The sequence below is a fragment of the Camponotus vicinus genome, unplaced genomic scaffold (assembly GCF_025532165.1).
Source record: "Camponotus vicinus isolate PSW18456_S1 unplaced genomic scaffold, iyCamVici1.0 SCAF_6, whole genome shotgun sequence".
Taxonomy (NCBI): domain Eukaryota; kingdom Metazoa; phylum Arthropoda; class Insecta; order Hymenoptera; family Formicidae; genus Camponotus; species Camponotus vicinus.
In genome coordinates, this window is record NW_028141978.1 from 10,599,253 (window position 1) to 10,612,199 (window position 12,947).

Consider the following 12,947-nt stretch of genomic DNA (forward strand, 5'->3'; position numbering starts at 1 on the left):
AAATTTATTAATTAAAATCTCAATTTTTTTATCCATTTCGGAAAATGGAACTTAAAATAAAAATTCTACTTAAGACGATAAACTATATATATATATATATATATATATATATATATATATATATATATATATATATATATATATATGTATATATATATATATATATATATATATATATATATATATATATATATATGTATAAGTAGTTTGTCCTTAAGTAGAATAGAATATAAAATATATATAAAATGTACACACACACATATTAATATTATAAATGTACACACACGATCTCTATTTCTTTTATATATATTTAAATTTATACAATTATTAGAGAGGTTCAATGAGATATATTCAAATTGCATAAGTATTCTACATGCTTTTAGATAGTGTAAGATCTAAATATTTTTTCAAACATTTTTCAAACATCAAATTTTTATGCTAGTTTTAAAATAAAAATGCCTAAAGAAGATAAATAATAAATTCAAAATCTTTTTTCAGATATAATAGTTATAGAGATTAGGAATATCACAGGATCATTGAAACAATGGTGTGTAAAAAGAGGCTGGAGTACGAGGAAAGAACTTCAGGAAATACATATAGCGTGCTCGACAAATCTGCAACCAGATTTGTCGTCAACGCGATTAAAGAGTAATTTTATTATGGATAATATCAATACTTGTAAGGGATGTTATGAATTTCATAGTCTTAATTCAATTATTTAAAAGTACAATTTATTTAAAAGTATTATTGACGTACTCGCTTTTGTTTCATCAATTTAGGTATGTAATTTATCATTATTATTTCTTGCTTGAATTATCTGTTATGACCAGAATACTTGTCAAGAAACATTCCTCGAAGATTATTTTTATTTCTTGCGATTATGCTAATCAAACATATGTATGGCTATATCTGTTATTGCATATAACTTTTCATATTATTTTGATTTTATAGTGTTATTAATTTTTTACGCAGTAAGTAAAAGTCTTTCTAACATATTCTATCATAATTAGAACATTTTATATATGATAAAATGTTCTTTTATAGAAATAATCTGAATTTAAAAGGACAATTTATTATTTAATATTTCTTTCTTAAAATTGAAATAAGAAACTTGAAATAAGATTATTCTTCAAAAATCTGATATTAAAATTAATTTCTTATCATACACATTTATGAGTATTTACAATATTTTCATGAAACTAGAACTATATTTATCATGATTTAATTTCCAATTGATCATATTGTTGCTCAACTTATAAATGTATAATAATCATATTTTTATCGAGCTGAATAAAAATAAATTCTGCATAACTTTAAACTACTAAATAATGCGCATCTTATACATAATTACAATGCATTTGATACAAAACAATAGAACTTTGCCCATTTACAGAAAAAGCAAATTATATATGGAAAATCACACATGTATTGCATAATAATTGTGAAAACTTTTTCTGACGTTTACATCGAGAAATGAATATTCCAATCGAATCTACTAGACTATACGAAGCAAAGATAAAAAATGGAGAATTACGTATACGTATTACGTTACTCGGAACATTGCAATAGAAATAACAGATTCACTAGTTATTATATAGAATTTTTTGTCATTTATTGATATCGGAAATTTTATAAAACAGATCCTTTTTTTATATCATGTGCGTCAATGGCGAATAATTATTATGCGCAGTATGAAGTACATGGTAGTAAAAGGTATTTTATAATACGCGAGTTATACGCACGAACACATAACAAGTTGTAAATACTTTTTCTTTGCATTCGCATCAAAATTTAATAATTCCTTAAATAGTCCGAATTATGTAACAACTGATGTAACAACTGATTGTTTAAAATTACATATGGAATGGCCTATCATTATGAGATCAACTTATAGTAAATTCTTAAATCAATTTTCCGTTATTTGAGTTTTAATGATGATTCTAAATTCCTTTATGCATATTTATTTTTTGTTTTTCTCTTTGTGATAATATGTAAAAAGAAGAAATATACAATATTAACAAATAAATTTACAAATTACTACTGTACCTAACTACTATATATTTATATGGAATAACGGCTCACCATGTATTCTAAAAAATAAATTCATATAATTTTTCATGTTGCTTCCGATTTCGAGATGAACTCGAAGTTTAAAATTCATTAATCAAGACATGTTATGAGTATAATTCAAAGTAAATCGCGTAAAAAGCATAAATTAGAAAAAAATTCCCAACGAGAAATGCTTGATTTCGAAAAAATTCGTTTTCTTAATAAGATTTAATCAAAAATAAGAGCGAAAATCTTTTGTTGACTTACAATCATTATACATTTATTATTCAATTTAATCGCAATAAATTTAAAAGCTTGCGTGTTACATATAAGCAAACAAAATATATTTCTGATATATTTAGCAAAAATATGAAAAAGTATAGCAATTTATGCTGTGTTGAAAAATCGAACTTCTTTATAATAATTTTATCATCAAATTCATAATAGGTGCAACGAATTTAAAAATTTTTTATATTTTGTCATGCATTATTGCAATGCAGTAAGAAATAAAAAGATATTCTCTATTTCAAAAAATTACTTTTAAATATGTACAATAATTACAAATTACAATATGTTATAAGAAATTATGCATATACATATTTTATATATATATATATATACATACACATACACATACATACACACACACACACACACACACACATATATATATATATATATATGTATGCATATATGTATGCATAGATGTATACTTTTCTGCTTTTTTAGGATATAAGCATTTTAACAGTTCTCTGTAAAAAAGCACTATCTTATTATGTATCTCTTTTCATTCTTTTCATTTAACACTACTTGACCTTTACTAAATTTCTATATATATGTATATAGCGAACGCTTTCGGATCGGAGAATACGCATGATATTGCCTTTGATAAGCAAAAAAAGAGCAGGAAATCGAAGGAAAGAGAGAATAATGTGTCGTTTATACATGAGAAGAAACAGAATTAATTATGGGAAATAGTTCCACAATATAAATTTGTTGTTTTTGCTCTACGACCAGTCCCGAATTGCGAAATATTGCTATTAGTATTACTAATTTAATGATAGAGATTTTCTCTCTCTCTCTCTTTCCCCTCTCTCTCTCTCCCCCTTCCCTCTTTCTCTCCTTCTCTTTGTTGCTTTCTGCGCAGATTTAATTTTACACCACATTTTAGAGAGAAGCAAAAGTAAAGAAAAAGTAAATCATATTACAATGTAAATTTTAATTACATCGCAATTTTGATGTATCAGTAAATGTAAATCATGAAAAAATATAATTTTGTAATATGCTTAAAAATTTTTACTTTCAAGTTTCTTCACACATTTAATGACATATTTGCAACAATCTCTCATAGAAATTTCTACGATCTGTAAATACATTCCGGAATTTCCAAATTTTTTTCTATCAAAACCGCAATTAATATGCTAAATCATTGACTGAAAATTATATATAGCTACATTTAAAATGAAGATGAAAATAGATAGCGGAATAGATCAGGATATAGTAAATAAGACTCTTAAATATACAGATGATCAAAAATTAGTGTGACGATTCACAATTTGAAAATTATTTTTCTCTTATGCTTTTATATCCGATAAAATTCAATGTTGATAAAATTATATTGTTACAAGAGTGTTGCTGAAACGAGTATAGAGTAATTCAAAGATAATTGTTAAAGTTTTCCAAGATGAAAATATATTTTTCCACAATTAAAGCTGTTTTCCAGAATACTTCGTAAAATAGGTGATACACGATAATTTCTAATTGAAGCGATTATAAATATGAATATCATTTAATTCTTATTTTATTGAAAAGCATTTTACTGATCGTGAGATATTAGATCGCAAAATCTTACAGAAGATAATTATCATTCTTGTTTTTTACATTTGATGAAGAATATATATATATATCATATGCGACATAAAATAAAATAATAGATATTTAAATTAAAAGAATATAACAATATCAAATCGCTAAATCCATAGACATATAAACATAGACTGCTTATGAGGCGGTGTAGCTCGAAGTTGGGGCGTCCTCTTAAGAGAAAAGGATAGCATGAATTTACTTGTGTGTCTGTCTTTTTCTAATGAACGTTCTCGCGCACCAATATCCGTGACTTTAATAACCTGAAATTGCATCATGCATGTGTCAGAGGAAGACAGACATACCAAGTAAATTTATGCTACCCTTTCCTCTCTCTCAGGAGAACGCTCTCCACTATCTATGTTAATATGCGTCTATGTGGTTAAATCTTACAGAAAATAATTATCATTCTTGTTTTCTATATGATCAAGAATATATATTATATGCGACACAAAATAAAATTACAGACGAAAAACAGGCGAATGTCACATTAAAAGAACAACAATAAATTTTTCGTGTGACGAAGTTAGATTGATTATAGTACTACATAGTGTTGATATATAATTCAAATCGAAAAGAATGCCGCAATGGTTGTGAAACTTCCGCAATCGTCTCCGCGTCATACCTGTGCGTCATAATTATTCATACACACCTGTGTCTTTTTGGTCAACATCGCAACCATCCGATCAGTTTTCTGCATTAATTAAATAAAATAGATGAAGTACAAAAATTCCAATACGATCAGGATGAAGATGTTAATCCGTGGGACAGTTTCGTATGATGCTAATGTTAATTTAAAATAGCAAAATCAGTATAGTAGAAATTTGGTAAGAGAGAGGGGGGGGGGGAAAGAATATATCAATATAAAATTATATATTACCTTGGACAGCACGAAAACTTTTGACATAAAATATTAAATGAATATTAATCTATGAACTCTCTGCTATCTATTAACTTTATTTTAATGAAACGCAATATTATCACACAAAATTATCGCGTGCTTTATTTTTCATAAAAATTAGTCATTTTTTGGCTATAATTTTTTTTTAATTTAATTTTAAATAAATAAATGGCTTCAATCAAATAATCAAAAGAAAAACACATACTAACCATTGCCACTCATTTATATTATTTATGTTAATATTTCGCGAAGAATAAGAAAAATAAAAAGAAATAAATAAATATAAAGAACAAATTATCACTAAATCATTAACAATAAATAATAGTTCTAAAAGAGTTACTTTTAAATTGCAGCTTTGTAAAAGTGGTAAACAAAAAATAATTAATTTATATCAAAATTTAACTAATATTAATTTCCGACATTTATAATTTTTTCATTGTATTGCTATATTGCTCATTTTTGAGAAATCTGTCGCAACAAAATAAATAAATTTAATAATTAGGGATTTGGCTCAAGTAATCAAAAAAATTAAAAAGAAAATGGCATAAGAGCCAACGCGCGATAGTTGGAGCGCAGAGAAGCAACAACACTTCTTTCTTTTTTCAGTATTAGTTTATTAAAAAACACATTATAATAACAAAAAACGTACGTTTCGGATCATCTTTTGATCCTTCTTCAGCGCGATGTTAACAATATATGTTACAGATAGTGACGCGTTCGTTCAATGTAACGCGTCACCGCGCGTTGGCTCTTATGCCATTTTCTTTTTAATTTTTTTAAAATAAATAAAGCATAGTTTATATTTTTAAATTTTTTGATTTAACATATATAAACATATTTTAAATTAAAAATAAAGATATTTATTAATATACATATTTTTTTATCAACAACTAGTCATTATCATTGTTTTAATAATCTCTTTGTTTTTTCTGTATTATAAAGTGATCTTAGCAAGCTGTTTAATATATATCTGTACACATCAAATAATCTAATATACACATCTAATATATAATAATGTGACGTAAGTACGAAATAGCATGATTCTGTCTACGCGTCCTTTTAAAGTCGTCTTTTAATGTCATGAATGCGAATTAGACACATGCATGCCAACGTGACCAATAAGAACACGTGTTGTAAACATGTGCACCATCGTTCATATGATAGCGACAATTATTAACGACCAAGACATTGATACAATTAATGTATAACATAATTAACATATGTAGATAATATACATATATTTTACGCGTGGTTGGTAACAACAAATTAGAAATATATACTGATATTGCAAAAAATTAGAAAGCCACGACATTATTATTTCAAGATTTTTTATTATTTAATCAGTTCTTAATTGACCTTTCTTATCAACTATGACCAGCTAGAAAAATGTTCTAGGAAACATGAGCGAATTGATTTTTTACTTATTAATCAAATATGCTTAGACTGATCGTGATTTTTCTTAATCCTAATGATCGTAAATCCTAATGAGAAAATAAGAAACATCTCGCCTCTCTGTTATGATAAATATTTTTTTGAAGCAAGTGAAGTTTGTATACTTGCTTTTCTTTATCGGAAGCTCCTTTAATCTTTTCTTTTTTTTTTATAATAGCTCATACGTCAATCACAATAACGTGAAGTCTGAGTTATCAATATAGAATTTTATAAATTTAACAACGTGAAACAAATGCGCAAAATGAATAGTTAATAATAATCTTTGCGCTTTGCGTTTAATTCAAATAAAATAATTTATAATTGTGATCCGAGTGCTGATTAGAATAATGGAAATTGATTTTTATGTATTTATGTTGACTCTTAAGAATTTGAAAAAAAAATAATAATAATTCAGTAAAATTTAATAAGCAACTTATTTAAACTCTTCTAAGAGTTTCCAATACAAATTTGTGCTAAATCAAGAAAATATTCTGAATATTATCAATAAAAAAAATAAAACAAAAACAAAATATATAAAACAAATCTAATAAAAATTATATAATATTTCAAATTATATAATTTATAATTAAATTATACATCATATTGCATATATACGAATATATATATATATATATATATATATATATATATATATATATATGTGTGACCTATAAAGTCAATTTAATTATATTTTATTATGATGTTGCGAGCAGTTGTTAAAGAAAAGATTAATGGAGCATTATTTTTTATATATTTGATTACTGGAAGCACATTTCTGTAGAAAATATGATTTATACAGAAAGTAAAATAAAATTTTCATGATTAACACATATATAAATTAATATATATAATTTCTAAGTATCTGCATTTTTTTTAATATCTATATTTTATAAAATGCGTAACATTCGATATGTTATTATGTTTTATTACAATGCATGATTGTCAGGTATATACTTTGTGTCAAGAAATTTCTTCTTTTCTACGAAGAAAAATGAAATTCACTAAAATGCGCGCACATTGTTTTAAATATCGGCACTTTTACTGGAAGACCTTTGGAGTCAATGTCCATCTTGAATGCCACGATTTTGTTTTTTTATTTAAGCAGATCGGTTCCTTTCCACTATATCTACGATGAGAGAATGGAAACGACCAGAATGCCTTCGAGCCGAATCAACAGGATTATATTACTAATCAATATTGATGTGTATAAAAATATAACGGGCAAATAATCGGTAAACTGCTATCATGATAATTCCGGACTTTTATACAACGGCCTCGTTTAAGCTTCGGTGATCGCGAATATTTTAATATAGGGTTAACAGAATGTCGAAAGTCGAAATTACGTGTGTGTGTACTATACAATTAATGGTGTTCGTAGTCCGTAACAACATGTATTAAACAATTATCTGCTAAGGAAAAGGATATTGATTAGTAATAGGTGCGATTTTTGAAAAGAGAATAATAATAATTAATTGAAAAAATGTTAAATATTATTGCGTTAAAAAATATGAAAAGAATCATGTAGAAGAGTTGGAAGACATCTCATTATCATTTAAAAAATGTCAGGATTTCAATATCTGTTTAAACGAATATTCTTCAATTTGAATTCTATTCCACTTGAATTTTTAATTTTTAACATAAAAGCTTTGCATATTATATAAAAAAACGATTTTGCTCTTTTTAATTTAGTTTAATCTCATTAATCATTAAAAGTAAGGATGATACTGTAAAATATCCTGTAAGTTATATAAAATTCTCCAATGTCATTAAGAATTCATTACATTAATTTCATGGTTTGATCATCTTGTCTCCGAATATGTTATCACTTATCGATATATGTATATATATTCCGACAACTTGTATTTTCCCGTCTTGTATTTCTCTATTTTTGATCTCTGATCTTAATGCAGTAGGTGCGGCAATTTACATAAAAACGATAAAAAGATACATCCGTTCAAGGTACTGAAAAGTCAGCAGCCACAAAAACCGGAAATATTTGGCATATCGTGAAATAATTTATTTGTATCTCGTAACCTTGAGTATGGCGCAAGGCCATTGACTACAGGAACCGGTAAAGTCCGTTGTACGCAGATACGAGTTCGCAGACACCTACATTTGTAACGATATGGAATTATCAGATGTTTCGAATCGGTCCTTTTAATCGTAACATTTCGTCCAGTTAAATTCCATGAGGCATACGAAACTTGTCGAATGCACTGACCTTGCGAGCGCGCGTACGCACGAAAAATTTATTCGGGAAATACTGCAAATCCTAAATGAAACATGCACATTACGCGAGAATAGATTTGTCTGAAATCTTATAAGAAAATTGAAATGATAATTACAAAGAGCATAAGATAAAATTCACTAAGAATATCGTAGATGAGATTAAGATAATCATTATGAATTCCTGTTTTTTATATATAATTATCAAATGAACAAATTGTTAATTGGGATTTATTCATTGTAAAAAGTCTACTTTATTAATTATTTTTACTTTATTTATTAATTATATATATATATATATATATATATATATAAAATTATATAGATATATTATATATATAATATATCTATATAATATTATATATATAATTATATATGTAAATTATATAGATATCTTTTTTTGTGTTATTTATCTACATAATTTACATATTACAAAATGATGCAAGATGTTTTAACAAATCATAAAAGAAATTACTGTAGCAGCAATATAATTTTTATAAACTGCGTGCTCAAACATTTAAATACTACGTTAATTAGCAAATTTCCCAGATAATGACTAAACAGGATATGACTTGAAAGAAAAAGAGTTCAAATTGATTCTGAAAAACGATAATTAATTAACTTTTAAAAAATTATAGTACAGATACAGTACAGATAGACAGATAGGGATAGGGAGAGAGGGAGGGAGAGGGAGGAAGAGAGAAGGAAAGAGTGAGAGGATCTTGACATGAATCGGTCTGGGATATCCCGGTTGCAAAGTCACCGAGTCAACGTCGGTGAATGTTACCGGTTTTCCGTTGAGACCGACATTACTAAGTCACGTAAAAATCATGACACATCATACCTATCATATGCGTTCAATGACGTCGCACGAACTTACGGGAGCAAGAACGATGACTGAACGACAAGGTTGATGTTGCACGCAGTTTGCGGTCGACTTAACTTATAGCCGGCAGCGAAACACGCGACGTTGGTATTAAAGATTTTTTCAATGCGAGCATAATCAATTTAATCGAAAGAGAGAGAAAAAGATTTTGTACCTTTATTACAATTTTTATTTTCCTTTTTTTTCAAACGACCATGTTTCTCGAAGCTATTTCTCTTTTACAGAGATGCGCTTACGTAGGTTTAATGTGCACCATGATGCATAGCGACTGCCATAACAAATAATTATCTGAATTATATAATGGACACTATTGGAAATATGCGATCGCATATTGTAGAGACTGCAGCGCAAACACCTAGGAATTTTCCTTCAACCTTAATCGTGTATGTTGCCTTCATCGGCAAAAATGATATTACATGCTATATCGGCAGATATAGAAACGTACTAACTACACTGATCTCTCTCTCTCCCCTCTCTTTCTCTATTATGCACATAACAAATAACAAACATCTCATAAACTCGTTTTTAATGGCTATTTAGTCCTTGTCAATTATGTCTCATATACATATAACCACAGTAAAAATAAATATAAAGAAATCTAGTGAAGTAGGTAAAATTCAATTTACCTCTTGCGACTCTATATATTTATGCGTTTACTCTCTTTATAATATTATCTTCAAATTATATTTTATAAGAAGTAATGCAAAATCATCTAACAAGGGAAGTTTCAGATTTTTTTGAATTTTCGACTTGCCGAACTTCCCTTGTAAGTTTATATACATGATATAATAACTCAAATGTATGCAATTGTATAGCATGTTATTATATTATTTTATGGAATACATTGTATAGCATGTTATATTATTTTATGGAATACAATATGTTATTAATGATATAATCGGGTAAACGTAAAAAAAAAATATATATATATATATAAATCAAACATTATTAAATCAAATACACACACACAATTCCTCATTTCAATATTCAGTAATATCTTTGATTCGCCAGGAAGTAGTTACACTTGCACGCGCAATCGCCGCGCAATACTCTCTCTATAAATTTTCAAGATTACCCCTCAGCTTTGGCCTGTTGTAATAGTTTGACGTTTCTTTATTTCTTCAATATTTGATATATTCAATATAATTTCCTTATGTATGTTATTTGTCGTTTACAAAAATAGCACATTATGCACATGAATTCAAATGTCTTGTACAATACTGATCCTATCAGGACACAAAACAAGGTCGTTTCTAATGGTCGCTTATTCGAGAAGCATTTTGCACCATAAAAAGCATTCGATATTTCGCCCTGAAACATAACCATTTATTAACTGCTATACGAACGACCTTGAAGATTCGCCTTCCTCCGGTCGAAGAAGCTGAAAGATCCCCCGTGTACCACAATGGACAGGTATCGAGGGAACTCTCGTCTCCCTCGCGGTGGGACGGCAACTTCGTGATCCGATTGGCCAGTGTTCCACGTGCTTACCAGGGCTCGCCGTGACGATCGGCGACGAGCAGTGTGCGGTCTTCTATGGTGGGAGCAACATATTTTTCAAATCCATACCGATACAAGATTCCGCCATTCTTGCATAGAGGTGTATACTGCACGCACCGTGCAGGGGGAACGAGGTGATACATAACAGGTGAAGATAAACAAAAGTCAGACGATTCTGAACAATTGGTGGAGTGGGACTTGAGCTTCTCACCGACAAGCTTCGGAGATGAATTCATCGAGATAGTCGCGGAATTATTTCGAAAACGTACAATTATCGCGCCTTCTTCGGAGATTTATCGGTGACTAAGAAAGTCAGAAAGAGAAAAATTTCGACATCTGCAAGGTCACCCGCGAGGATTGACGAATATTCGATCAATCAGAAACTCTGGGTTGAAACAGAAGAAAGTGAAAGGTCTCTGTGTCGAAGCTTAAATCGGAAGTACGGAGGTGTCGAAATCGCGTATAATTGACGGGAGTCGTTTGTCAAGAATTACATAGCATTACGAATCGCGACGTGCTAACCAATTAATTCCATAAGTCGTCATCGAGCTAGAAGCGGATACTTGCCTTCATTGTCAGTTGCGACACGTAGCGACTGTTGAATCGCTGACGATAAATCGCCTACCCTCGTGATATCACTTATTCCACAACGATACAGAAAACTGAACTGTGTCAAAAATGAAGGATCTCATGATAATTTGGAATGTTTTGTCGCGTTGTCGGAATTATTCATCAGACGATGCCAATTTTGATTCCGATAGATCGGGCGAGCAAGAGGAGATGAGAAGAGTGTCACGAGTTTCGAACAACATTCGAAGGAAATCTTCGGTGATGGTGAATAGATTCTTTAACACTACTCTACCAGTGCATTCCGATCGCAGAGGAAGATGGCCAAAAAGTAAGTAATAGGAAGTTTCGTTTCAGGGTCGAATAATAGAGACTGCTTTATTTCTCGATCAGAGACAAATCAGAATGACACATTCGTAAATTCGAGGCTACGTATGCCATATAAATGTGCATAAGAGAGATCTTCGAATAAATGAGACCGGATTAAATGAGGATGACCTCCACAATGGTGTAATTTCCATAAACAGAGACCCGTTTTTAATTTGTGTTAACCGTTTTTAATTTATGAAAAGAAATATTTTACGAAACTTATAATAGTAGACCCGTTTTTCATGGCTTATGCATTGTTATTTGTTTATAAACTGCTTCAATTTTACTCTGAATTATTTGTAATTAGAAATATTACAAAAGATATATATATATATATATATATATATTATTTTGTGCAATGTTTTAAAGAGAAATATTACAAAAGATATGTATATAATTATTTTGTGTAATATTTTAAAGAGAAACATAAATGTTTGGGTACATAATAAATTATAAAAAATTATAAAAAATCGACCATTCTATTTTTTATCTTAACGATTTAGAACAAATTAATTATCGAAATTATTGTACACACATAAAATAGAATAAAAAGAAAAGATTCTGCAAAACCACAGGAGCAAAAGAAAAACGGTGTAATTTAAGAATAATTGTAAATACATAATGTGTGTGTATGTATATGATTGTGTGTATGATTTATTGTAAACAAGTATTAACAGCATTGAAAAATGCAAATACATGCTACACACATTTCGGTCTACTTCAATGTTTTAAAAAAATTAACATGCAATTTTTTCTGAGCCCAAAAGTGTATCTCTGATAAGCTTTTCTCTTGCTATTACGATTGCATGTGAATATTAATGATCCAGGATTGGAGTATTTATGATCATGATCACATTGAGATTAGCAGTAAAGGTATATCCTGAAAAGAAGTCACAACATTTGATTGGTTATTATTTTATAATTTTGGACTTTCCCACAAATTTATACGTTTAATTTAAAATTCAAATTTATACGTTCAATTTAACGTTTTAAAATTCACAATCTTATAAAATTCACAAATGTGGGATATAATAATGAATAAAAATAAATATCTAAGAAACACAAATAAATTACCACATAAAAATATAAAAACCAGTTTGCCGTTATTTTAGTCATAATGCGAAAGGTTTTCAATGAATGTGCAAATATATTTTT

General features: G+C 28.5%; 1 protein-coding gene across 3 annotated transcripts in view; it reads left to right on the plus strand.

The window, feature by feature from the left end:
• The window catches only part of LOC145973045 (scavenger receptor class B member 1), a 40,349-nt gene that overhangs the window by 289 nt on the left and 27,113 nt on the right, over positions 1–12,947 (plus strand). The window contains exon 2 of one of the 3 annotated variants that reach the window (XM_083102188.1): positions 499–648. The exons of 1 other annotated variant lie outside the window; for it this stretch is intronic. In XM_083102188.1, coding sequence (XP_082958314.1) covers positions 499–648 — 150 coding nt within the window. Of the gene's footprint in view, positions 1–498; positions 649–10,585; positions 11,755–12,947 lie in introns of those variants that run through there. One more of the 3 variants, XM_083102187.1, reaches the window with a different exon arrangement.